Genomic DNA, 27,974 nt, shown 5'->3' with positions numbered 1-27,974 from the left:
CATTTCCCAGCTGACTTCAGCTTTTTAAAATTAAATTTCTTGCAATGCTTTTGGTCTAAAAAACCAAGAGACCTTGAGGCACATCTCTCTCTGCAACTCATGATTTCTAAAGTGCTCCGGTGGTGGCCTCATCCTGCTCACCCAGGCTGTCTTCCCACCGATCCAGCAGTCCGATGCTGTGCAGGTGCTTTGGGGTGGACACTGACAAGGCCATGACATCTCCGATGGCTTCATGGAACCCAGGGTTGGCCCCGTCACGGAAGGAGATGGGCTGGTCTCTGTACTGCAGAAAGTATTGCACATGCCCCATTTCATGGTGCACCGTGATCAAGTCATCCATATTCACAACAGTGCACTGTTTAATCCTGGGGCGAGAGAGAGGGGAGAAGCACAAGCCTGTCAAGGCCAAGGAGCAATCTGCATACACTCCTGAAGGCTCACTTCCCCCAAGTTGGTCTGCACCAACTAGTTTGGAAAGAGCTCCAGGCAATAGCAGGCGTGCCAATTCATTTTTAACTGTTTTATTGTGTTGTAATCTGCCCTGAGCCCATCTTGGGAAAGGGCAGACTATAAATCCACAAAATAAAAGAAATAAATAAAAAATGGAAGGACCTGAGGTTTACAGAGACAACTCAGCTCCAGGTGACTCTGCAAGAAAGCTAGCCAGAAATGGCAAAGGGGGATGCACTCCAAGACCCCTGGGGCATGAGGGTGGAGTCAAACACCTTCCAGACAGCAATCCATGGATGAGGCCTGGCTTCAGCCCTCCTAGCAGGCAGCCTCTGCTTACAGCAGCTCCTACTCTCAGCTCAGCGTGTCCTATAAGATCCCACAATGCATCTGGGGCTTCTAGTCAACGCAGACATGTTAGTTGTTCCTACAGCTGTTTCAGGAAAGCTCTTGCCAAAAAGGAATGCTTTGAGCCTTTCCCCAATGTCCAATTTTGGTTTGTTAATGGCTAATTTGAGTCTGGTGTTTTTTTTTTAATTCACAGGAACAAATGAAGTCAGAGGGAAAGTAGGCAAGGAAGGGGAGAGAGAAAGACCAAACAAAGAAAAGAGAATATGAAATGTGGCACCCAAGTTCTGCCTGAAGGAAGCCCGAATGACCAGTCCCAACTATTCCAATTTGTCTGCGACATTCATGAGATGCTGGCTTGGGTCAGGGGCAGAAGCCAAGTGTGAGGAAGGCATGGAGTAGGAGGCCAGGCGACAGCTGCCAGGAGAGAGGGGCCTGTTGCTGCTGCTCTGGGGTGAAAGGGGCCAGGGGCAGAACACCTTCTGGGCCCAGACAGGGATGGGGAAGAGGAAACTTCCAGTGCTAGGAAAAGAAAAAACTCAGCAAGAGAGATTTGGACCCCACTCCATGATATGTTGTTGGTTCCATGTCCGGACCTCCCACTCTTGTTCTCGTTGAAGTCTCCGTGCTCTCGTGTCTTCCCAGTGGGCAAGGGATGCTCTCTAAGGCTGATTTCAACCTTCTCCTTAGGCCAAGGGCCTGTGCCAATGAGGCCCTCATATATTTTATTTATTTATTGACTGAATTTATCAACCGCCCTCCCCAGTGGAGCCGGGCTCAGGGCAGGGTGCAGCATGATCCTCTAGGGCAGCAAATAAAACCAATTCATACCAGTTAAAAAAATAGAAACACACCAGTGTATCTAAAGGGGGCACTAAAACCCCAACAGCACCGCTATCTTGTTGGGGAAAAGGCAGGGAGGTGAGAATGCCAAGATGAGACCGTCGCCGCCCTCACCCGAATGCCTGGTGGATCAGGGGCCGCGGAGGGAGTGGGGACTGCCACTAATTCCTTTATTAGGAATTGCTGTTGTCAGACTCCAATATTGTGGCAGTTCTATCATACTTGAAGTCTGCCTGGAGTCCCACTGAGAAAGGCAGATCATTCACGAACATAAATAAATAATTGGGACATGCTGGGAGTACTTAGGCTGAAAGGGAAGGTAGGGCAAGGGTTCTTTTCCATCCCTGGATGGCCAGCGTCCCGAGGAAGAGGGATCCCAGCAGCCCCTTCTGGACAGAGACCAGGCAAGGGAGGGATGGGGGAGGCACCTGAAGTCCTTGCGGTTGTAGAAGTCCCAGGCTGAGGCGTGGCACACCACTTCCCTGCCATCTGCTGGCTTCTCCAGCATGGACCGGTTCCAGAACTCCGGGGGCATGGGGATGAGGCCCAGGGATCGGAAGAAGCTATCTGACTGCTCAAACATCTTCTTTGGGGTCCAGCCCTGCGGAGGAGACAGGAAGGATGCAAAGAGAAGGCAAACGGAAAGGGCTGCTGACGAGTGACTGGCAGGAGGATGGGGTGAGGTGGGAGCGGCCATCTGTTCTGGCTCAGCAATCCCTGCCTCCAAGAGGAGCTGGGAAGAGGAGCAGAACCAAAGAGCAGCTGGGGCAGCCATGCCAGGAGCGGAGGGCGTTCAGCTGAGAGGGCCTCAGCTCTAGTCCTTCTTCCCGAGTGCTGCAAATCTGTTGAAGGCCAGTAAAGAATGGCTCTGCCATCAGCACATGAAATGGGTGCTGCAAAGTCCCTGAGAACTTCCCCCCAACACACAAACCTGGATTTCATCCCAGTGTGAGTATTTTCTCAAAGTACTACCCGACTGGCTGGATTTGAACTGGCTGTTCATAGTTATAGTCAGGGCTTGAATTCAGCAGGAGCTCAGCTCCTGAACCTCTAGCCAGGGTTTGCATGCGGTGGGGAGTTCTCTCCCTGCTGCACACAGATCCTGGGAGCCAGTTTGGTGTAGTGGTTAAGTGTGCGGACTCTTATCTGGGAGAACTGGGTTTGATTCCCCACTCCTCCACTTGCACCTGCTAGCATGGCCTTGGGTCAGCCGTAGCTCTGGCAGAGGTTGTCCTTGAAAGGGCAGCTGCTGTGACAGCCCTCTCCAGCCCCACCCACCTCACAGGGTGTCTGTTGTGGGGGAGGAAGGGAAAGGAGATTGTGAGCCGCTCTGAGACTCTTTGGAGTGGAGGGCGGGATATAACTCCAATATCTTCATCTACCTCACAGGGTGTCTGTTGTGGGGGGTGGGAAGGGAAAGGTGATTGTGAGCCGCTCTGAGACTCTTCGGAGTGGAGGGCGGGATATAAATCCAATATCTTCATCTACCTCACAGGGTGTCTGTTGTGGGGGAGGAAGGGAAAGGAGATTGTGAGCCGCTCTGAGACTCTTCGGAGTGGAGGGCGGGATATAAATCCAATACCTTCATCTACCTCACAGGGTGTCTGTTGTGGGGGGTGGGAAGGGAAAGGTGATTGTGAGCCGCTCTGAGACTCTTCGGAGTGGAGGGCGGGATATAAATCCAATATCTTCATCTACCTCACAGGGTGTCTGTTGTGGGGGAGGAAGGGAAAGGAGATTGTGAGCCGCTCTGAGACTCTTCGGAGTGGAGGGCGGGATATAAATCCAATATCTTCATCTACCTCACAGGGTGTCTGTTGTGGGGGGTGGGAAGGGAAAGGTGATTGTGAGCCTCTCTGAGACTCTTCGGAGTGGAGGGCGGGATATAAATCCAATATCTTCATCTACCTCACAGGGTGTCTGTTGTGGGGGAGGAAGGGAAAGGAGATTGTGAGCCGCTCTGAGACTCTTTGGAGTGGAGGGCGGGATATAAATCCAATATCTTCATCTACCTCACAGGGTGTCTGTTGTGGGGGAGGAAGGGAAAGGAGATTGTGAGCCGCTCTGAGACTCTTCGGAGTGGAAGGCGGGATATAAATCCAATATCTTCATCTACCTCACAGGGTGTCTGTTGTGGGGGAGGAAGGGAAAGGAGATTGTGAGCCGCTCTGAGACTCTTTGGAGTGGAGGGCGGGATATAAATGCAATATCTTCATCTACCTCACAGGGTGTCTGTTGTGGGGGGTGGGAAGGGAAAGGTGATTGTGAGCCGCTCTGAGACTCTTCGGAGTGGAGGGCGGGATATAAATCCAGTATCTTCATCTACCTCACAGGGTGTCTGTTGTGGGGGAGGAAGGGAAAGGAGATTGTGAGCCGCTCTGAGACTCTTCGGAGTGGAGGGCGGGATATAAATCCAACATCTTCTTCTTCAATATCTTCTGGGGCATATGCAAATGAGATAGGCTACTGAGCTCCTCCACCTTTTCCCCCTACAAAACGACCCCTGGTGACAGTGGAGCATAACTCAGACCCACTATTGTGCTTCCTGTTTTCATGCACATTCTAAGACCAGTTTGACGGGATTATGGCGCACACCAAGGCATCGGAATGGGACAGTCGAGATCAGCAGAACAGCGTTGAGCCTGGGAGTGTTTCCAGAATCTTTAGACCACCATGAAATAGTTGCCTGGCGAGGGGCCGCTACGAGAGCTGGTGCCAATCACAAAATGCTCCAAGCCAAGCGTCCTCTTATGCTGGAAGTGACGAGGCCTTCTGGGTGCCTCTCGAGCCCATTCTGCTACTCTGGGGAGGAAGGCAGTGGGTTCCAGGGAAACACACTGGGGGCATCAAGGCATCCAGGGCTGGTTCCAGATCTTGAGCCCCCTCCCCCTTCTGCCAACCATCAGCCCCCGTACTCAAGCCTCCCTTCCCACCAACCACCTCCCTGGGCACCCGCCCCCTGCCTGCTTGCAAGTCTTCCCGCTGGCCTCGCTCGCAGCTGCCTGGAACCACTGGGGAGGGGAGAGGGGCAGCTGGGCAGGGGCCATGGGAGGGGAGCAGCAGCTGCCTGACCTGATGGCACCGCCTTGGGGGTCACTCTGGTTTAGATATTATTAAACAAAATACAAGCACAATTAGGGAGCTGAGTCTGGAAGCTTCAGGCCCACCTGGGATCTATGGCAACTCCCATCCTTCCTGCCTGGCCAGAAACTTAGAAGCTGGAGACAAGCCTGAAAGGACATTCTGCTCTGCACCTCGCAGGTCTGCCCTCCTTGGCAGCTAAAGTCCCCAACAAGAGTCAAATGCTGCTTGCAGCCTTAAGCCCCACCTTAAATGATGCCCCAAAGAAAACTTCTTAGGTCTCCCCCCCACTGCCCCGAGGGCTTCAAAAGAGGGGAAAGGTACCAGTTTTTTTCCCAAGAGAAGAAAAGTACAAATAATAATGCACCCACCTGGCTTTTCATAGCTGGTGTTGCATCCACTTTGATAGCATCAGGAAAGGGCATAACAAGCCCAAAAATATTTGACCATGACTGGGCCCACATATTCCCTAGGAGAAAGCCGAGAAAGCCCAGTGGAATTAGAGACCTCCCAGCACTCCCCTCCTGGGAAGAGAAACAGCTGCTTTGCATCAAGGTGGGAATGCAGGGCAAACGTCCCCCCACCCCAGGCAGCCACCCTCTTACCCCCATGGAAACTGGGGCTGCAATCTCATGTTATGATGGGACCCACTCCTGCTGCTCTACGATGGGGGCTTGTTTGCTCCTGTGTCACCAACAGGGCTTGTGCAGCAGCTACGGGGTAAAGCCCTCCCCACAAAAAAGGTGCACTGCTGGCTGCCTCTGAGGGACAGAGACTCTGAAGGACCTGAACAGAAGGGGGAAGGTGTTCCCTCCCCAAGTAGAACTTTTGCTTTGGCTCTCCGCTTTACTCTGACGGGGTCCAACACAAGGGATAGAACCCTCCAGAGGCCTCCCCTCTCCCCCCTCCCTCCCTCCTGACTGGCCGGATGCAGAAGGGTCCGGGGCATACCTAGCAAATGGGCTGGGATGGGGCCTCGGAGGTTGATGCGCTCAGCACCGTAGCTCTTGTAGAGGGCCCTGCGCACGTAGGCGTGCAAGTTGAGGTATAGCGGCTGGAGCTGCTCCCAGATCCTCTCCAGGTCGGCTTCAAATGTGGGCGTCTCGTAGAGAGACCTCCAGAAAGCGCCGTTGTCTGCATGCCCTGCAGGAAGGAGAATCTCAAAGACCTCTGGCAGAAAACCTCCAGGTGGAGATGATGATAAACACAACTGGACCCGGTGTACTCAATGGGTAATAAAAGGGAATCACCGGAAACAGTGTAACTTTCACAAAACAGCGTACAAATATATTTAGTGCAAACTGAATGGAACAAAAAGAACAGAACACTGAGTATACAGTATGAATAATGTCTCCACAAAGTCTTTCCACAGGCTGAATGTCGGCTTCTTCTAATAGACACAGGGATGGGCAAAATCCTTTGAACTCAGCATTCAACTCCAAATGGCACGGAGAACGTAAGGAGGAACCGCTTATTGCAGGACTCCTCACGATTTCGACAGAATATCCTTCATCAGCCTCTTTCTCTTGACCTTATGCGGAGCCTTAACTAAATGTTCTTTACACATGGATTAATACATGCTCTTCTACAGGTGCTGCCGGCTCTAGTCTCGTCGGATAAACCACTCAGGGCAGAAGCCAAAGTCCATTTTAAACGTTCATACATCCTCTGTGTTCTTGAAAATTTCTAAAGGACATCAAAATTTGCTGGATATCCTGGGAGAAGCCAGTTTCACGACTCGTCAGGCTTAGAATGACATTGAGCAATGTTCATGCCCCATCATATATGTTCGACGAAGCTCGATAGTGAAATGGCCAGTTCCAGCCTGCGGCCCCGTCACTGGAATTTCAATTAACGGGGTTTTCATCTTTGCTCCACTGGTGTAAGAAGGAATTTGATGTCCTTTAGAAATTTTCAAGAACACAGTGGATATATGAATGGACTTTGGCTTCTGCCCTGAGTCTAGTTTCATAAGGTCATAAAGCACTTTTGCACTTTTTGAATATATGAATTTCTATACCTCAAAGGGTGATTATGGTACACTTATAAAGTTGTCATTATCTTTTGTAATTTGCCAGTAATGTTGCTGCGTTTTGGCTTTTTTTGGTTTGCTTAGTTCTGTACACAGCTTCCTCTTTTGTGTTCTGGATTTGTGGCCAAGGCAAGATTTGAACCAGCAAACTTCTGGGTCCCAGTTTACTTGCTGAGCTGCCACAAGCTCATGTGGATGGGGCTGCCCACCTGGCTGATGGCCTGGCAGGTGGGCTGTCATGGGGAGCAGGCATTGCCTTCCAGACTGACCCGGCTTGGGGCCTGAGTCATCCCTTCACAGGGCATGACGGCACTTACCATTCATCTGGGCAGCTGTATTGCTCAGATTGACATATGTCTTGTACAGAGTACGGATTTTTTTCCCTGACACATCCCGCCAGTCTTTCCAGGCATTAAGGAGTTCATTGTAGTCTCTTGACTGGGCCATGATGTCTGTAAGTTCTAGACAAGGAATAAACACAGGCACAACTCACATCCAAGACTGGATCTTGTTCTTTTCTCCATCTGACTCCCTCTCCTACCTGCAGGCTCTTACTCCAGCTCCTGTCCCCCACTTGGGGAGCTCTTCTCCTTCTGGGCAGTCCCCCCCTCCTCTCTCTCCCTCCCTCCCTCCCTCCCTCCCTCCCTCCCTCCCTCCCTCCTTCCTTCCTTCCTTCCTTCCTTCCTTCCTTCCTTCCTTCCTTTTGTCTGTTTCAATCTTGTGGTTCAGTAACAGCTTATTAACTTTCCTAATATTATTGCCATTGCTGATGGATGACTCATTGTCCCATATATGCATATATTCATATATACATATTCCATTGTTTTTGTATTTATATATGTATTTATGTATATGTATTCATGACTGCACTAATACCTGTATTACAATGTCAGTATTTACTAACCTTTAAATATATTCATTATATTTGTTTTTTATGGATTTATGTAGATTAGGAGTGGTAACATGTAAGGCCATAAATAAGGGCAACATATTGTGGGAAACAAGGGCCTAACCTTGTCTCCGTGGGAACAGAAGAGCGGGACCAACAGAAAATCTCGGCAATGCTGGAATGTGACCTTGGAGAACAGCAACACTGTGGTCTGGGAACTAATCCAAAGACTTTTGAGCAGTTGAGAGTTAGGCGGGAGAAAGGATGAGCCGTTAACCTATATCTGGGCTGTAGCTTTTGTGTGTTGTCAGTCTGGCAAGACAAGTAGTCTTGCATGCACCTGCTGCAAGTGTTTGCTGTCTGATTCTTCATTAAAGCTTCTTTTGTATCTACTCAACAAGGCTTGTGATAGATTCTGGGCAAAACCTTATACCAATCCTTTCTCAAAGCCCAAGTGTTTCACTAACATTTTCCTGGACCCCCTATATTCTAGCACTTTCCCTAGTGACATTTTCCTCAGTCCCTCATAAAACAAAGTAAATTGACTCCCTTCTCTCATCCTAAACCTAATTAATGTTCCTATTCGTTATCACATGAAGCCAGATTTTATTTCGCCATTTTTCTTTCATGGGTAATTAGATACTTTCCCAGTATTTGATACTTTGATAATTAACTTTTTAGCAGCACCAGTCATATTGCTAATTAACCTCCTAACACAACATTTTAAATTGATGGAAAAACTTACTCAGAGAATGTCAAACAGTCTTTTGGTGTCTCCTGCCAAGGACAGCACCAGTCCCAAACCTGCCACCTCGGTGTCAAAAGGACCATGTCTGCAACCAGCATACTCCACAATATAAACCCTCTGAATCCTAAGTAACATGGCATTCTACTGACCCAAAACCTTCTCCGTTTACCCACTGACATGAGAAGATAGGAGTCTAGGGATACCAGCTTGGCTTGGAAAGTCCCTGGAAATTTTAGGGGGTAGAGCTGAAGAGAGTGGAGTTCAGGGAGGGTTGGGGCATCAGTGGAGTACAATGAGGCAGAGGCCACCCTCCAAAGCAGCCATTTTCTCTAGGGGAACTGATCCCTGCTGTCTGGAGATCTAATCCCAGTGGATCCCCAGGTGCCACCTGGAGGTTGGCATTCCTAGGACTCACAGCCCATACATAGAATCATAGAATCAAAGAGTTGGAAGGGACCTCTAGGGTCATCTAGTCCAACCCCCTGCACAGTGCAGGAAACTCACAAACACCTCCCCCAAAATTCACAGGATCTTCATTGCTGTCAGATGGCCATCTAGCCTCTGTTTAAAAACCTCCAAGGAAGGAGAGCCCGCCACCTCCTGAGGAAGCCTCTTCCACTGAGGAATAGCTCTAACGGTCAGGAAGTTCTTCCTAATGTTAAGCCAGAAACTCTTCTGATTTAATTTCAACCCACTGGTTCTGGTCCTACCTTCTGAGGCCACAGAAAACAATTCCACACCATCCTCTATATGACAGCCCTTCAAGTACTTGAAGATGGTGATCCTATAACCTCTCAGCCGCCTCCTCTCCAGGATAAACATGTCCAGCTCCTTCAACCTTTCTTCATAGGACTTGTTCTCCAAACCCCTCACCATCTTCGTTGCCCTCCTCTGGACCCGTTCCAGCTTGTCTATATCGTTTTTAAGTGTGGTGCCCAAAACTGAACACAATACTCCAGGTGAGGTCTTACCAGAGCAGAGTAAAGCGATACCATCACTTCACGTGATCTGGGCACCAAGCCTCTGTTGATACAGCCTAAAATTTCATTTGCCTTTTTTAGCCACCACATCACACTATTGATTCATGTTCAGCATATGATCCACTAAGACTCCTAGATCCTTTTCGCACAGACTACTACACCCATATGTAACCATTTATATACAGGGATAAATGTAAAGTTCTGCATTTTGGCAGGATTTCTCCTACCTAAATGCAGAACTTTACAGTTATCCCTGTTAAAATTCGTTGTATTTGTTTTAGTCCAGTTTTCCAGCCTGTCAAGGTCATCCTGGCTGCTGTCCCTGTCTTCTGCATCTCCAGGGAGTTCCATGGGCTGTGGGGACTGGGATCAGGGGAGCCTCTCAGCCCTGAGGTCTCGTGGCAGGGACTTACCAGGATCCAGTGCCTTGCAGCCTCCTTCTCCACTGCAGACTTTGGCTACACTGTAAGTCGTCTCCATGTCTGAGAGGAGCTGATTATACTGAAAGAAGGATGACATGATTATTTTGCATTGAAGGTACTTCTTTCTTATCTCATCTGGGTCAATGCCACCTCCCTCTGTCTTTAAGGCCCTCCTTATACCAGCAGCAAATGTACTTTATTTCTTGTTACGGCACTCAGTGACTGGAACCACCTGGGGCGAGATCATACAGGTAAGAAGACAGGCAGGGACTCAGACATCGCTTGCTTCCTACAGCTGCTTCTCTTCTGACTGAGGAATCCTGCCGAAAGCTCTCCTCTGTCTTTCTTGAGCTTCTGAAGTTCCCTCTCAGGTTCCCCTAATCCCGTTTTCTGCAGCAAGTTTGGCTTGGGGAGCTTCTTGGCCACCAGATGGTGGGGGCTGCCTGCAAGGGAGGAGGGACACGCTTCACCCTTCTCTCACTAGCCACTGGCCTCTGCAGCCACCCCTCCCCCCAGCTGCCTGGTCTCCAGAAGGGTGACAGGGATGGCCACATGTGGCTCTTTCACACACACTGTGTGGCTTGCAAAGCGCCCCTTCCTTCCTTCCTTCCTTCCTTCCTTCCCTCCTTCCTTCCTCTATCCCTCCCTCCCTCCTTCCTTCCTCTGTCCCTCCCTCCCTCCTTCCTTCCTTCCTTCCTTCCTTCCTTCCTTCCTTCCTTCCTTCCTTCCTTCCTTCCTCTGTCCCTCCCTCCCTCCTTCCTTCCTCTGTCCCTCCCTCCCTCCCTCCTTCCTTCCTTCCCTCCTTCCTTCCTTCCTTCCTTCCTCTGTCCCTCCTTCCTTCCTTCCTTCCTTCCTTCCTTCCTTCCTTCCTTCCTTCCTTCCTTCCTTCCTTCCTTCCTTCCTTCCTTCCTTCCTTCCTTCCTTCCTTCCTCCCTCCCTCCCTCCCTCTATGTGGCTCTTACATTAAGCAAGTTTGGCCACTGTTGGTGTTTGCCATGTCAAGAAAGGGAAAACCACGGAAGACTGCAGAGGACCACCAGTTCCTGGAGAACATCTGCAGCAGCCGAGAAACTCCATCAGAGAAGCAGTGACCCCACAACATCCATTCCTGCCTCTGAACATGGAGGGATAAGCCTTGTCTCCCTCAGTTTGGAAGGAAGCTGAACAGGAAGGAAGCCCAACAGACTCCTGGCAACAAGAGGGTTCCATCTTCTCTGCTCTGAAGTTGTGCCATCTTGGAAGCAGCTCTTTGGCTCCTTCCTTGTATGTCCCAGTGCCAATGCTGCCTGCCTCTCAGCCTCCTCTGGCTTCATTTCTGCTCCACTTGGCCCCAGAAGTTCAGGCCTAGCTAATACAAATTATCCCTTAGGGACAAACCACACATTGTTTATGCACTTAATTTTAGCACCACTTTTCAAGAAGTCCTAAACTGGTTGGCAATAGAAAAGTTAATATCACAATAACAATGTATATATACACCACACACACACCATCACTGTATACAAAAGCAGGGATTATTCTATTACTCCTGCTCAGTTCTATTACTCCTGTCAAAATTCATCACCTTGCCCCCCCCCCGCAGATATCTTCAGCAATTCCCTGAGCAAAGAGGTCAGCTTCTGGGTTTCCAACTACAGGTAAAGCTCTAGATTCTACAGCTTTCTACCAGCCTTGCATCGGTGTGACCACATATGACCACTGCAGCTGTGAACTATCCCCAGTCCCTGTGTCACAAAACTCCACAGCCCTGCAGGACTTTAAAAGGAATATCAACAGCAGATGCAAAAGGCTGTTGGCCCTCCAGGGCTCAACGTAGGACTTTTTCCAGACCAGTCCCTGGGTTAGTTTGGTGAAGCAGAACAGAAAGAGAGCCCAGGGTCACCTTGGAAACAGTTTTCATGAGTCAGCACTCAGCTTATGACAGAATAAATGTTGTCAGTCTCTACTGGGCTTCTTTTTTTTATTATTAAATAGCCAACCCCAAAATCCCATAAGCAGAGTAATAAAAATCAACAGAAATCAAAAGAGGCGGCTCCACAAGCAAACTACCCCCGAGGAGAGACAGCCTCTCTGGAGGCAGCCTGCCATTTCCGAGGGCCCCCCACACACCCACAGATGAATGAGCAGGTTCATATGGGATGCGTGATTTTCCTTATCCTATTTAATCCAAATGAATTTATGCTGGCATTCCACCCAAAAGTCAGAAAATCTTATTACACTTCCTGAGAATCTCAGAGAGTTTTTTTTTTAAAAAAACAAGTTTCTAGACTTTACTGCTGTAACAATGCTCTTAGAAATTTGCTTCCTTAAAATAAAGTCCAAGTAAAGACAAATTTAGTGAGTCTCATGAAGCTTTCACCTCAGGGCTCCATCTGGCACCCAAATTTGCATGAAGCCCTTTGGCACCCAAATTTGCATGAAGCTATTACCTGCTGGCTTCCTCCATCTTTTCTAAGAAAGTATTTACAACTAGGTTGAAAAGGTGCTCTCAGCCAGGCTCTTCCTGAGTTACTGACAGAGAAAGTGAGGAAATGGCACCATTTTGTTGAGACCAACTGAAAGTCTTCGCAACCCTCTGCCGCCATTTTGAACAGCTAAAGCTGTATTCAAACTCATGGTAGCTCTGCCCACTGGCTTTCTACCACTGAAAGCTTGTGCTCCCTCCTGATTGGTGGAATCTTCATTGCCATCTCCTTGTGTGAGCTGGTGAACACACTCACTGCAAATCGTATGAAAAATTGAACTGGATAACTTTGAAAAGAAGAGTCGACACTATATGATTTCCAAAACCGAGTCAGAATGAAATGATTCCATGTCACAAGTCTCATCCCAGGAAATCTAAAACTGAGCCTTTGCCTTGCTCAAAGAACACCAGGAACAGACTAGACTGAGTCAACCCACAGAATTTCAGGGGATGTCTTTAGCACTAGTCTTGCAATAGTCTGTTGGGGAAGCAAATCCATGCAGTTGAACCCCAGAAAACCCAGTTAGGGAGGGTGGAGGGAAGGGGGAGGAAGAATTTAATGTTTCCCTGCCCATGACACCTGTGCCCAAAGTCTCCCCCTTCCAAATAGCAATTGCGAGTCCCAGCCCCCTTCCTGGCACTCCCCCCTTCTGCCATGGTCCTGTGGACACGGAGGCCTTGGATTTGGGAGAGCTGGGCTGCTTCAACTTTGGTAGCCCACTCCCGAACTCCATCCCTCCTCTCTCTCTCTGGCATGGACTCCTGACCGTCCTCCTCAGCCTCAGGTGTTTGTCCCCTTTAAATCCTCTTCCCCTGCCTGTTCCCATCCCTCTTGCCCCTTGAGAGTGGAGGATTCCCGTCTATCCTCCCTCTTCCTACTGGTTTCTCTAATACCCCCTTTCAGCCATGTCCCTTGGGCTCCATCCCACGGCTCATGTGCTCGTTTGCCTCCCTTGGTGTGTGTGTATGTGGGGGGGGGGGGTGGCAGCACTTGGTGTCTTCTCCTCTCCCCTGCCATAGCTCTACTCAATTCAGCCCTGCTAAGGTTTGCTCTTCCTTTCTCCTTCCTCCCTTGTTCTTTCACTCTTGACTGGCCTGGCGTTTGGGCAGCCAGCTCCTGCCTGGGGTTCCCACAAGGTGGAGTATCTCTTGGAGTAGCCAGGGCAGGGTCCCCGGGTCCCCATGAGGCCGGGTGCTGTTCCTGCCAGTGGCTGGGCCTCCCTCTTGTCAGTGGTTCTGTTGCTGGCTTCTGGGAGGCTACCGGCCCCTCCACTTCCCGAGGCCGACTTCCTGCTGCCAGCCTGGAGGGGTGGGGTGGGGTGGGGCTTTCCTCCTCAGTGGCCTCTCCTCTATCGGCTGCCTGCCGTGGGTTCCTCTGCCGGCTGCTCTGCCACCTCCCAGAGTGGCTTTGTTGATGGGGGTCACCCCCCCCCCCCAGCTTGGGAATGTTTGAAGCCAGACAACTAAGTTGTGGTTTTCTTACATGTATTTGTGTGTATCATGCCGATGAGTCCCCTGAAGTAGGGTTGCCAAGTCCAATTCAAGAAATATCTGGGGACTTTGGGGGTGGAGCCAGGAGACATTAGGGGTGGAGCCAAGATCAAGGCTGTGACAAGCATCATTGAACTCCAAAGGGAGTTCTGGCCATCACATTTAAAGGGACGGCACACCTTTTCCATTCCTTCCTTCCATAGGAAATAATGAAGGATAGGGGCACCTTCTTTTAGGGGTCATAGAATTGGACCCCCTGGTCCAATCTTTTTGAAACTTGGGGGGTATTTTGGGGAGAGGCACTAGATGCTATACTGAAAATTTGGTGCATCTACCCCAAAAAACAGCCCCCCTAGAGCCCCGGATACCTGCAGATCAATTCTCCATGATTTTCTATGGGAATAAATCTCCATAGGAAATAATAGAGTTTCCAGCAGACATTTCCCTCCCCTCCCCCCGCTTTTTAATGATCCTGAAGCGGGGGGGGGGTCTCCAAACCGGGGGATCCCCTGCCCCCACCTGGGGATTGGCAACCCTACCCTGAACCAAACAGAAACTATCAAGTAACAGAAAAGGGGTAACAAAAGAAATGGTGATTAAGAACAAAACCAAAACCTTTAATTCGATCAGTTTTCTAATTCTGTGGGTCCCGCTCCCCCTTCCACTCACCTTCTTCAGCTCCTCTTCCGGCAGGGCTGCCCGCTCAATGTCACTCAGCTTCTTCAAGATGCGCTTGATGCTGGGCTCCTGGAAGTCAGTGGGGTCAAACTGCCTCGCCTGCAGGCCGTAGTGGAGCATGTGGTTCGACATCTCCAGATTCTTTTCTAACTTCAGGACAGAAGTAGAGAAGGAAGACGTCAGGTTAGTGCAGCACAGCTCACCTCACTCTGGGGGCTTCAGGACACGAAGCCACCCTAAAACCACATTCCAGGTTTTTTAAAAGCAACATCTAAAGCTGCTGCGTCGTCCGCTGCTCCCTGTCGCTGGCCGAGGCCTGCTGCCCAAGAACCCTCAAGCGGGAGTGGCCAGAGCCAAGACTTGGAGCTTTCTTCTTGCCAATCATACAAAACATAAACACTGCAGCTTTCAGCTAATCCTCAGGCGGCTTTTGGCAGTGTTCAGGAAAAGGGAGTTCCACAGTGTGGTGGAGAGCCCGGCAGACGTGCCTCTTTGTTTCTGATGACGCAGGCGTGGGAGTCCAGCCAGGACAACTTCCTTGGCAGATGGGGGGGTGGGGGTGGGAGAGCAGTTTCCAACAGATTCCCTGGAGGCTTTTTTGGGTCAAAATCAGCCGCTTTGTGGCACACAGGCATCTTGGGGCCTCAGGAACCCTTCCCCTCCCAAGGCTGCCCAGGGGCTTCTGGAGCCACTCAGCTTCCAAGCAGCCAGTGGGTGCTTCCCACAGAGAACCTCTGAAGTGATCCTGCACTGGACTTAGAAAGCAGAACAGGGATTATCCCCAGCAAGGCCAAGAAAGTCCTACCATGATCTGCTTGTTGTAGTCTGTGATGTTGACATTGTATGCCCACGAGGCCTCTGTGTAAGCATTCCAGACGGCTTCCGCTGTGAGGTTGTACTCCATCAAGAACGCTTTGGCCACGGCTTCGTCAGCTATTTTATCTGGAAAAGGCGAGGGGGGAATAGAGCACTTAGGGAATTCCCCCCCCACACACACACACAAATTTGGCCTAGGCTGGTAAGGACACTACCATTTCCTTCTCAAGAAGCAGTTGGCTGTCTTTGTTGTAATCAGAACACTTCCTATCTAAAAGGAATATCTGCTCGCTGCGATGATCCAGTAATGAAGCAAAGGCTCACAGGGCTGCTGATCTTTCCAAACCCATTCATTTTAGGGCAGAACTCCAGAGCTAGGATCTGACAGCTCCCTGGACTCACCCAGGGCAGCTTCCTTCTCCAGCATCCCTGTGCCCCGACGGAGGAAGAGGAGGAGCCAGCAGAAGGGAGACAAGGTGCCACCAGCTAGGCATCTGCCTTTGCTCATGCGGAGGAGGCATGGAGTCCCAACACTCTAGAACCCCCCATCACTGTGCAACAGCGTGGACAGCCTCCTCCTCATAGCCCTATATGACATCAGCAGAAGGGAACCGCACCTGGAGAAGACAGGTGCTCCAGTGCTGTGTGAAGGAGGGCTCCAGCTGGTCTTTACAGAGGGAAGCAGCCAGCCTTCCCCCAAAGCCACCTCCTGAAGGCAGCCATCAGGGGCCTGCCGCCCACCCCCAGCTTCCAGAGGGCCGGTGCTTAGGAGCAGGGAGCCAGGGGGCCTTGGGCCTGGAGGGGGCTATGTCCAAACAGGAAAAGTCACATTGTGTTGTGATGCTTCTCCTTCCAAGCCAATAGAAATGCAACCACAGGACTGGTATCACTGGGTTTGTCCTTGCCTTAACACAGACTGCTCTTATTGTCCAGTTTGGCACAAAGTTTTTGGTTTTAACCCCCCCCCTCCCCCCAAAAATAATACAGAATCTGAGGTTCTTAATCTTAAATCCACCAGTGCCCAGAATTATCATCAAATGCCCACCACGTATTCCACAGAATGATAGAGTTGGAAGGGACCTCCAGGGTCATCTAGTCCAACCCCCTGCTCCATGCAGGAAAGTCACAAATAGCTTCCTCCACACACATACATCCCCAGTGATCCCTACTCCATGCCCAGAAGATGGCAAACCCTCCCCCCCCCCCAAAAAAAACAACTCCAGGATCCCTTACCCGACTGGCCTGGAGAAAAATGCAGCCTGACCCTAAAGTGGTGATCAGCATTCCCTTGGGCATGTGAGAAAGGGCCACAAGAACTGGAGACTGATGCAACTCTTCTTGCCCTTCCATGATCTGCCTAAGTCCACAGAATCAGCATTGCTGTCAGATGGCCATCTCGCCTCTCTTTAAAAACCTCCAAGGAAGGAGAGCCCACCACCTCCTGAGGGAATCACTCCATCAAGAATTTATTCCTAATGTTTAGTCAAAAATGCTTTTGATTAAATTTCAACCCATTGGCTCTGGTCTGACCTTCTGGGGCAACAGAAAACAACTCTGCACCATCCTTTGTATGACAGCCCTTCAAGTACTTGAAGATGATGATTCTATCACCTCTCAGTCATTTCCTCTGCAGGCTAAAAATACTCAGCTCCTTCAGCCTTTCCGCATAGGACTTGGTCTCCAGACTTCTCACCATCTTCCTTGCCTTCCTCTGGACATGTTCCAGCTTGTCTACATCCATCTCAAATTGTGGTGCCCCAAACTGAAGAGGTCTAACCAGAGCAAAGTGGTATGACCACTTCACATGATCTGGACACTATACTTCTGTTGATACAGCCCCAAATCATATTTGCCTTTTTAGTTACTGCATCACACTGCTGACTCATGTGCAGTGAATGGTCCACTAAGACCCCGAGATCCTTGTCTGCCAAGACAAGTCTTCCCCAGTTTTGTGTAGTTAAGTGTGCAAACTCTTATCTGGGAGAGCCAGGTTTGATTTCCCACTCCTCTACAAGCACCTGCTGCTGTGACCTTGAGCCAACCAGAAAACACCAGATATCTCCCTTGTACAATAAAAACAGTGTACTTAATATCACTAACACATAAATAATACACAAAACACTAGTAATACTTATAAGAAAAAATCAAGATGTTGTAACACACACTGTTGCCAATAAATACAAGAGCCAGAATAACATAAACCAAACCACCAAGTTCCAGGCTTCCAAGGAATATGTAAAGACTTGCTCAACACTCAAAACTGATATAAATATAAATTCTCCAAATGTGCATAAAGTAGGTTCTCAATGGAATTTTGATTGTTATATTTCCCATTTCGATTAATATTTTTGCCAAGAGAGGCACATATTAATAACTTAAGCCTTTACTCTGAGGCTCTCTAAACCATGTGTCAACTTCAAAAATATTTATTTTAATATTTCTAATCTCTGGAGCCTTACAGCCTCTGTAATATTCTCAACTCAGTGGTACATACAGTACTTCCTGCTGGACCAGTAGAGAGGGTTGAACAAGTCTTTACATATTCCTTGGAAGCCTGGAACTGTAATGGGACTTGGTGGTTTGGTTTATGTTATTCTGGCTCTTGTATTTATTGGCAACAGTGTGTGTGTTACATCTTGATTTTTTCTTATAAGTATTACTAGTGTTTTGTGTATTATTTATGTGTTATGTGATATTAAGTACATTGTTTTCATTGTACAAGGGAGATATCTGGTATTTTCTGGTTCTTTAGTCTTTCTTCCCATCTGTTTTTTCATTGTGACCTTGAGTCAGCGGCTAAATGTAAAAACTTTGTCGTAATAGGTGATTTTAACTACCTGCAGATTGATTGGGTCAATATGTGTTCAGGTCGAGAGAAAGGGATTGAGTTTCTAGATGCTCTCAATGACTGTGCTATGGAGCAGATGGTCACAGAACCTACTAAGGGTGGGGCGATCCTGGATTTGGTCCTAAGTAATGCCCAAGACTTGGTGAGAGATATAAAAGTGATCACACCGCTTGGGAGCAGTGACCATAACATTATTGATTTCACCATTTGTATAAATAGGGAGTTGCCCCAAAAGACCAGCGCAATCACGTTTAAAAGGGGTAAATTCTCTGAGATGAGGAGGCATGTGAAGAGGAAACTGAAAGGAAAGGTAAATACAGTCAAAAGCCTTGGGGAAGCTTGGAGGCTATTTAAAACTACAATTCTAGAAGATAAAATATATACCACAAGTTAGGAAAGGCACAAACAGATATAAGAAAAGGCCTGCATGGTTAACAAACAAAGTAATGGAAGCTGTAAAAGGTAAGAAGGACTCCTTTAAGCAGTGGAAAGCTAGTCCAAGTGAGATTAATAAAAGGGAACACAGGCTGTGGCAAATCAAATGCAAGACTGTGATCAGGCAGGCAAAAAGGGACTATGAGGAACATATTGCAAAAAACATAAAGACCAACAATAAAAATTTCTTCAAATATTAGAAGCAGGAAACCAGCCAGGGAGGCAGTGGGGCCCTTGGATGACCAAGGGGTCAAAGGATTACTGAAGGAGGATAGGGAAATGGCTGAGAAGCTGAATGCATTTTTTGCCTCATTCTTCACTATGGAAGATGAGAAGTATTTGCCCGTTCCAGAACCACTAATTTTGGAAGGGGTGTTGAAAGACCTGAGTCAAATTGATGTAACAAGAGAGGAGGTCCTACAACTGATTGACGAATTAAAAACTAATAAGTCACCGGGTCCGGATGGCATACATCCAAGAGTTCTGAAAGAACTCAAAGTTGAACTTGTGGATCTCCTGACAAAAATATGCAATTCATTTAAATCTGCCTCCGTTCCTGAGGACTGAAAGGTAGCAAATGTCACACCCATCTTTAAAAAGCATTCCAGAGGAGATCCGGGAAGTTACAGGCCAGTCAGTCTGACTTCAATACCGGGAAAGTTGGTAGAAACCATTATCAAGGACAGAATGAGTAGGCACATTGATGAACACAAGTTATTGAGGAATACTCAGCATGGGTTCTGTAAGGGAAGATCTTGCCTCACTAACCTGTTACAGTTCTTTGAGGGGGTGAACAAACATGTGGACAAAGGGGACCCAATAGATGTTGTTTACCTTGACTTCCAGAAAGCTTTTGATAAAGTTCCTCATCAAAGGCTCCTTAGTAAACTCAAGAGTCATGGAGTAAAACTGGCTCCTCTTGTGGATCAAAAACTGACTAATTAATAGGAAGCAGAGAGTGAACATAAATGGGCAGTCTTCACAGTGGAGGACGGTAAGCGGTGGGGTGCCGCAGGGCTCAATACTGGGTCCCATAATCTTTAACTTGTTCATTAATGATCTGGAGTTGGGAGTAAGCAGTGAAGTGGCCAAGTTTGCAGATGACACTAAATTGTTCAGGGTGGTGAAAACCAGAGAGGATTGTGAGGCACTCCAAAGGGATCTGTTGAGGCTGGGTGAGTGGGTGTCAACATGGCAGATGAGGTTCAATGTGGACAAGTGCAAAGTAATGCACATTGGGGCCAAGAATCCCAGCTACAAATACAAGTTGATGGGTTATGAACTGGCAGAGACTGACCAAGAAAGAGATCTTGGGGTCATGGTAGATAACTCACTGAAAATGTCAAGACAGTATGCGCTTGCAATAAAAAAGGCCAACGCCATGCTGGGAATTATTAGGAAGGGAATTGAAAACAAATCAGCCAGTATCATAATGCCCCTGTATAAATCGATGGTGCGGTCTCATTTGGAATACTGCGTACAATTCTGGTCACTGCACCTCAAAAAGGATATTATAGCATTGGAAAAAGTGCAGAAAAGGGCAACTAGAATGATTAAAGGGTTGGAACACTTTCCCTATGAAAGGTTAAAACGCTTGAGGCTCTTTAGCTTGGAGAAACGTCGACTGCGGGGTGAAATGATAGAGGTTTACAAGATTATGCGTGGGATGGAGAAAGTAGAGAAAGAAGTACTTTTCTCCCTTTCTCACAATACAAGAACTCGTGGGCATTCAATGAAATTGCTGAGCAGTCAGGTTAAAATGGATAAAAGGAAGCATTTCTTCACCAAAAGGGTGAATTCACTGCCACAGGAGGTGGTGGCGGCCACAAGCATAGCCAGCTTTAAGAGGGGATTGGATAAAAATATGGAGCAGAGGTCCATCAGTGGCTATTAGCCACAGTGTATGTGTGTGTGTGTGTATATATATATGTGCATGTGCGTATATATGTGTGTCTGTGTATATATACACACACACACATATATTGGCCACTGTGTGACACAGAGTGTTGGACTGGATGGGCCATTGGCCTGATCCAACATGGCTTCTCTTATGTTCTTACAAATTCTCACAGAGCTTTCCTTTCAAGAGCAGTTTCTGTCAGAGCTCTTTCAGCCCCACCTACCTCACAGGATGTCTGTTGTGAGGATGGAAAGGGAAAGGAGATAAGTCACTCTGAGACTTCTTCAGGTAGTGAAGGGCAGGGTATAAATCCAATCTCCTCTCCTCCTCCATCCTATAATTATATATTTGATTTTCCCTACCTAAATACAGAAATTTACATTTATCACCATTAAAATTCATTTTATTTGCTTTTTCCCAATTTTTCAGCCTGTCGAGATCATCCTGGATCCTGACTCTGTCTTATACTATACTTGCTGGCCCTCCCAATTTAGCATCATCTACACATTTAATAAGCATTCCCTCTATTCCTTCATCCAAATCATTTATTTAAGTATTTATACAATCATTTATTTAAGTATTTGTACACCACTATTCCTAGTGACCATTGTAGCTAAAGACCACTTAGGGGAAAAACTGACCTGCAGATAAGCAAAAAGTTAAAATAATCAAAGGGCAAGAAAAACACAGCTATAGAAGCTCCCCTCAAAACAATTCCTTCCTCATGAAATTTACTGCAAAGCAGCCTATGTTTTGTCCAGAGGGGTTCTCTGTCTGCGCCTCCTTGGGAAGGGCATCCCATAACCGGCTATCCAAAAACAAGGAATTACAGGAGGATTTGCTGAGCCAAGGGAGGCCTTGAAGGGAAGGAAAGGCTCGGATAGGAAGAGGCCCTGAGGGGATCTGGGGAGGGAAAGTGGCTTAGGAGTAAGTGGAAAAGAAAAATAAGTTGGGACATCAAAGTGGTATCCCAGACAAGGCAATTTTATTGGTATATTTATGCTACATGCATATGATGCACTGATCCCAAGCACAGCTGCCTTGAGTCTAAGGAGATAAGGGGGGGGGGGGATACACATTTTAAATAAATCAGCCAATCCAGGGAGACTCTGTCCCTGATGTTCCTTGGCCAAGCCTTTGATGCTGAGCTCAGCTTTCTTTGCTGGCTGCCACTTTTAAAAGGAAGAAATCTAGGATTTTATCCTCTGGACTGATTATACTGCTTAATCTTGGCATTCACTATAATCTTGGCAACAAGATTCAAGGACATTACTTCAAAAGATGTAACCTTCAGCCAACCCAGTTTTGCTCCAAAATATCACTTAATAAACATCAAAAACCCAAAATGTGTTTAACATAACCAAGGCTTTTTTTTTGTAGCAGGAACTTCTTTGCATATTAGGCCACACACCCCTGATGTAGCCAATCCTCCTCGAGCTTACAGCAGATCCTGTACTAAAAGCTCTGTAAGCTCTTGGAGGATTGGCTACATCAGGGAGGTGTGGCCTAATATGCAAAGGAGTTCCTGCTACAGAAAAAGCCCTGAACGTAATTGAATATGTAAACAATTTGTCACCTGCAAAATTTTTATTTTTGGCTAGAGGTAATGGGCTGAGAGACAAAAGTTTCTCATCAAGTGTACAGAAGTCAGGATTTGGGCGAAAGCCATCTGCATCATATGTGAGACTTACCATTAATGGGAACCTATCATGTCGCAGTATCTGGAGGCAGCAGACTAAGTTGCCTGCTATCAGCTTGATCTTTCTATTGCCTTTAGAACCTGCAGTGTTATACATACAATGAGATGGCTAACTCAAGAACACAAGATTACAGTTATAAATTGTGCTTATCTGAAGAGAAAGGGAAGATCACTGATTGTGACAGATGATGAGTTAATCAAAATACTTGGTGGAGAGAGCCCAGCAAATGAGTTATCAGTTAACATTCACGGAACTAAAGCTTTACTTTGTTCCTGCAGATTCGCTTACTTGGAACTTTAGGGAGGTTTTTTTTGCAGAATATTAACACAAAACCAGTGATCCAGAGGATATCCTGCGGGCATCTTGGAATACGAATCCCAAAAGAAAAAAATTATGTTGTTCAAATTAATTATAAATCAAATAGATTTGATCTTTGGCCAGATTCCAGATTGTCTGTTTTACAACACATAAACACCATAAACAGTGGTTCTCCATAAATTAACTTTTTAATTATGTAATATGCCAGCATCTGTCTCTGGATATAAGTTACCAGAATACTAGAAAATAATTAAGTTATACAGGAGAAGCTGAAAAATTAGTGTTTGTATGCAGATTTTAATATATAAAGTTGACTGTTAGGCAAAACAAGGTGTGATCTATGCACGGTTATGTATGACATGACAATAATATTAGGACACCCAGCCAAGGTGATTTATTCATACAGGCAAATATATAATAGATGCACATGATACATAGATCTTGGCCATTCAATATTCAACAAGACCCTTGAGCCCAACGGCTGTCAGTCAGCTCCCAGATGTTAAGGCTGCATTCCTGCTTGCTGGGTGCCACTTTATTACAGGCCAGGAGGAGAAATCTCAGAACTGTAGTTTATCCTCATGCAGGAAGGGAGCAGAAAACCACTTCCCTTGCTGGCAGTCAGAAACCACTGCAAATGGGAAGAAATCACTGCCTCAAATCTACCCCCCCCCTCCCCCAATTTCTGAAGACGCTCCCATTCAGGATCACTGATATAGTCCATTATCTTCTTTTCTCTGCTTCCAACTTCCAGGCAGACCAATAGCGTGGCTGGTGGCCTCATCCTCCTGGCCTCCAGCCAGCCTATCAGAACAGCCCAGTGTAGCAAAGAGCTCCTTTTGGTAGGTACACTGCAGGTTTCTGGCAGCCATGATGCCGCCACCCCTCCAGCCCTCAGAATCTAACTACACCTTGAAGTTCAAAATTCATGACAAATAAAAGGGGCCCCACTTATTCAATGACCGCTATATTTGCTGTAAAGGTTATATGCATTTCTGTGTTCTCCAGATTTTCAAGGGGAAACAGGGCGTAGAAACGGCTGGCGCCTCCAGGGGCTGTTGGGCAAAGCCAAAGGGCTCACTCATCAAAGCCACCCCGAGGTCAAGCTAGCTGGTGACCAGGTCAGGGATGGTCCAGTATTGGCCCAAAAGGGGCATCCCACCATTTATTTTATTTAGTAAACATTCATATATCCCACTTATTCTTGTGGTACAACCAGACTTAAAAACATTTTCAGTGAAAGCCAAAAATAAAATCGCAAACCCCAGATTTAAAGGCCGCTAAAGATGCCTGCCGTTCACTGCCCCTCCAAAGCCCTGGCAAAATGAAGGTCTCCCAGGAGGAGGCTCCTCTCCCTCTCCACGGAGCCCCTCCCCCAGAGCAGGGGCTACCAGAGAAAAGGCCTGCGGGGGGGCATTCTTAGTGGTGGGAGAGTCAGTGGAGGGCAGCCTGATGGCCACAGTTGCTGCCCAGGGGTGTATGGATGGAGGCCATCCCTAAAGAGATGGAGGGCCTTCTTCAGTGCAGGCCCAGGGCTAGGGGGATCTGTGTCCCTAGGCCAACCCAAATTTTTTTGGTGCGTGCACATAGCGCGTGCGCCAATGACATCACAATGATGTCACTCGAGCGTCCCCTTTGCTGCTTGCTGCCCTGCCATGCCCTCCCCACTTTGTTGCTGCCTCCCAAGCCTCAGGAGACCTCGGCAAAGTTCGGAAGGGCAGCAGCGCACCTAGAGCACCTGCCATGCTGTGGGGGGGGGGACTTTGCCACCGCCTCCCGAGCATCAGGAGGCAGTGGCAAAGTCAGGACAGCAGCGGCTTGGCCACAGGGAGAGGAGGCGCTTCATGGAGCCCCTAGGTCAAGTGGCGCCCTAGGCGGCCACCTACTTGGCCTACTCCCACGCGCCGGCCCTGCTGCAGTGGCTAAAACTAACAACTGGATCTGAAGCTGGACACAGACTGGCGGCTGGTTCAAAATGGGCTCCCAGCAGCCAGCCCTGGCTCCAGTCAGGTTGCCTCATCCTGGACCAGCTGCCTTCCAAGGCAGCCCCACTTAGAGAACACAGAGCAAATCCAGTTGAAATCCAGTGAAAGGAGAGAAGCCCGGATCCCTGTGGCTGGGTCTCAGGAGGAAGAGAGGTGGTGAATCAGCTGCAACTAGGAGAAGGTGCTTCTGGGCACCGGGCCAGCTTGGTTCTCCAACAGCCGGGCACGGACCGTCAGAACCCCCAAGATCTTAACCTTCTCCGAAGAAGCCAGCATCACTCAGGACAAGCAGAGTCACACCCCTTCGTCCCCCCCACCCCGAGCAGCATCAGCCTCCCCAACTAGAATCTCCTCCACCGTGTTTGGACTCAGCTGCAACCTGTCCTGCCTCAGCCACCTGCCCACAACTTGAAAGCACTAGCTCAGGACTGAGACGGACACATCTGGAGGCTTGGATGGGAAAGACAGAGCTGGGGGTCATCTGCAGATTGGTGACACCCAACCCCAAAGCTCCAGACGGTCTCCTTCTGCAGCCACCTAGAGAGCAGAGGTGAGAGATCAGAGCCGTGGGATCAATGCCACCCAGCTGTGGAGCCTCCCTGTGCCCAGCCAGGCAGAAAATAAGGGCTGTGCCCTAAAGACCAACTCTGTATGCAAACCGGTGGATAAGAAGGGATCCGGCAACTGTGTCAATGTGTCTTCCAGGAAGACCATCCACCAGGGCCACTAAAGCTGTCTTGGGACCAACCCAGGCCTGGCACTAGGCTGAAAAGAGCCATAAGGAGAACAACAAGCAGAGGCCAGGAGCTCACTTGCTATTGGCTGCTATGACAACCTGTCACTCATACCTCTCTGCAGGCAGCCACCCCATAGGAACAGAGGCCTAGAGAAAATGCCCTGTGACTTTAACAGAGACTGTGAAAAGCTCCAGCTGCCAGTTCCACACATTATGTTTAAAGGGACAGGATATCCTTCTCCAGGTCTGTTGGCAACCTGAGCCCACATTACTGCTGGTGTCTGAGGCACCGGGGAGAGGGGAGGGAGCGGAGTCAGGATGCAGATGGAGTGGGAGGGGCACGCTGGCCACAGTCATGGGGGGGGGGCCTCCAATCAGTATGAGTATTCATTCCTGGACCAGGTTTTCCAGCTTCATGTGGCAAAATCTCTGTGGGACTCTGCCCACACTGCCTCAGGACTTCCCCCTGGTTGCCACTGAAGCAGCGATGTTGGGGGTCTGCCATCGCTGTGACTTTCCAGCCCCCCACCCCTTTCTCCACAGCCTTCTGGGCTCTGCCCTGCACAGCCTTCCCCCTCTGGGAACGGAACCCCTGCCCCTCCCCCACCTCCAGCCTGCTTTCCCCCCAGAGAGCTGTGGCTGGGAGGGGGAGATGTTCCCAGGGCCTGCATGCCTCCTTGCCTGGCTCCTCTTGAGCCCCCCCCCCCCACACACTGGGAGCCGCTGTTCTGCTGTGGCTGCCGCTGCCACGTGGGCTATGGCAGTGCAGGCCTGCTGAGGCTGGAGGGGCCGTCTTTCCTCCCTGGCTCAAGGGAACTGGGCTGCTGGCGGTCTGCAAGCACTCCTGGGGCTCCGTCCCACTGAGGCTCCTCCTGGTCCTGCTGCAATGCCCTTTCCGGGGCCACACAGGAACTCCCTCTGCCTGTTTCTGCCCAGGGAGCCAGAGCTGCATCAAGCGGTCCCTCCAGTCCCCCTCTGTGGGGCGGCTCTGACTTGGGCCTTGGGACGGGGCTGCCCCTATCAGGATTTACCAATGCCTTCTGGGTATCCCTCTGGGACGGGAGGACGCCACTCAAAGTCTGGCCAGCCCAGGGTTTCGTTCATGCGGCTGTTCTGTTGCTTCAGCCACTGAGTCACAGGGCTGAAGTAGTCCAGCAAGGCTGACGCATCCATCTGACTGGTGCCAGTGAGCTGCTGGAGAATGTCCTGCCACCGCTGGGAAGATCCAGCCCTCAGTGCCTCGCTGCAGGGGGAAAGACAAAGAGGAGGAGGGAACCATGAAGCAGACCCAAAGGCCTGGCAAGCAGAAGAGGCCGAGTGATCCCCACCACCACAGAGAGCTTTTGTGTCCTTTTGCATGACGTCTGTGCGAAAGCCCCTTGACAGACTGCTGGGGAAGCATGCAGGGCTGGCGTCAGGGTTTCTGGCACCCTAGCCCCCTGCTGTGGTGAGGGTGAGGGCGATGGTGGAAGGCAGCATGGCACCAAGCGCCTCCGAGAGCACCCACCACCACGGTGCACCTTCCCTTCCCTGCCGCCACCCACCCACCAGTAGGCAGTGAGGCGGAGGAGGGCAGTGGAGAGGCGGGCAGCAAGGGCGAGTGTGGCGGTGGCAGGGAAGGGGCACCGGGGGCGGTGGGGTGCATGCAGGGAGGGGGTGCCCACGGGCCACCCTGAGGCCAGGTAGCGCCCTAGGCAGCCACCTACCTACCCTACTGGAATGAGCCAGCTCTGCCTCCGCGGTCCTCAGAGATGGGCCTGGCACTGCACTAAAAAGGCAGAAGACCTGGCCATCCTCAGAGCAGGGGGAAGGCAAAGATGTCCAGCTACTGTGGATCCAGGGCCTCACGCTCTGCGCCCACTGAGTGGGGGTGCCTCTGACAAGCCCCTCCCCCATGTCCCAAGGATTCCTCCACAGCACGGGCTGACCACAAGGCCTGAAGGAGCAGCCTTTTCTGAGCAGCTTCTCTTTCCTTCTCATCGGAGTGGCAGGAAGTGCACAAATACATGAAGCTGCCTTAATCAGACCCCTCCCCACCCCCCGGCTTGGGTCATCAAGGTCAGTCTTGTCTCCTCAGACCAGCAGCGGCTCTCCAGGCTGTCAGGCAGAAGAGGGCTTCCATGTCACCTACTGCCTGGACCGCTCAACTGGAGATGCCGGAGCTCGAACCTGGGGCCTTCTGCATCCAAAGCAGATGCTCTACCACTCAGCCACAGAACAGCTGGCTCCTCATGCCCTTTTGGTCTGCCAAAAGAGGAACCTGGAGGACCTGTTGGGCAGGGAGGTCCTCTGTAGTTGCAAATGATTAGGCAAATTTTATTTGGAGTGAGAACCAATTTGTAGGGTTTTGTTAAGTTCTTACTCGGTGATAGAGGCTTATCAATTCGGCTGTAATTGGGTGCCCTGTTCCAAGGTGCTTCTTTTAAAAGTTAGCTGCTCAGTAATGCAGTCCATTTTATTATGAAGTAGTTTCAACTGGCTACAGATGGAATCTACTGTTACAGCTGTTAAATGTGTTATGTTAGAGAGTTCTCTGCAGCCCACTTCCAGTAGAATTTAGAGAGTTAATCTTGTCTGCAGCTTCTTCAGAGTTTGCATTCGTATTAATTGTGCTGTGAGGGTCAGCAGACTTTTGTGTAAGTGTGGGCTGCTCAATAATACCCTCATTATCAAAATTAACCAAAATCTCAAAACGATTAGATGTGGGCACTTGGGCTGAATAAAAATCATATATTTTCAATTGTTTAGCTGGTAAAGGAGAATCTTCAGCATCTCTCAGCCATTTGGTAAAGCCCACGTTAATCGGTAGA

General features: G+C 49.2%; 1 protein-coding gene across 1 annotated transcript in view; it reads right to left on the bottom strand.

The window, feature by feature from the left end:
• ACE (angiotensin I converting enzyme) overlaps positions 1–27,974 on the bottom strand; it is a 72,324-nt gene that overhangs the window by 5,882 nt on the left and 38,468 nt on the right. The window contains exons 13-21 of the mRNA XM_060255284.1: positions 26,196–26,407; positions 15,232–15,368; positions 14,418–14,576; positions 9,785–9,872; positions 7,072–7,215; positions 5,674–5,865; positions 5,094–5,191; positions 2,070–2,242; positions 142–365 (exon numbers count right to left, since the gene is read on the bottom strand). Of these exons, the coding sequence (XP_060111267.1) occupies positions 142–365; positions 2,070–2,242; positions 5,094–5,191; positions 5,674–5,865; positions 7,072–7,215; positions 9,785–9,872; positions 14,418–14,576; positions 15,232–15,368; positions 26,196–26,407 (1,427 nt within the window). The remainder of the gene's footprint in view (positions 1–141; positions 366–2,069; positions 2,243–5,093; positions 5,192–5,673; positions 5,866–7,071; positions 7,216–9,784; positions 9,873–14,417; positions 14,577–15,231; positions 15,369–26,195; positions 26,408–27,974) is intronic.

This window comes from Heteronotia binoei, chromosome 15, assembly GCF_032191835.1.
Source record: "Heteronotia binoei isolate CCM8104 ecotype False Entrance Well chromosome 15, APGP_CSIRO_Hbin_v1, whole genome shotgun sequence".
NCBI lineage: Eukaryota > Metazoa > Chordata > Lepidosauria > Squamata > Gekkonidae > Heteronotia > Heteronotia binoei.
This window is presented reverse-complemented; position numbering and strand designations above follow the sequence as displayed.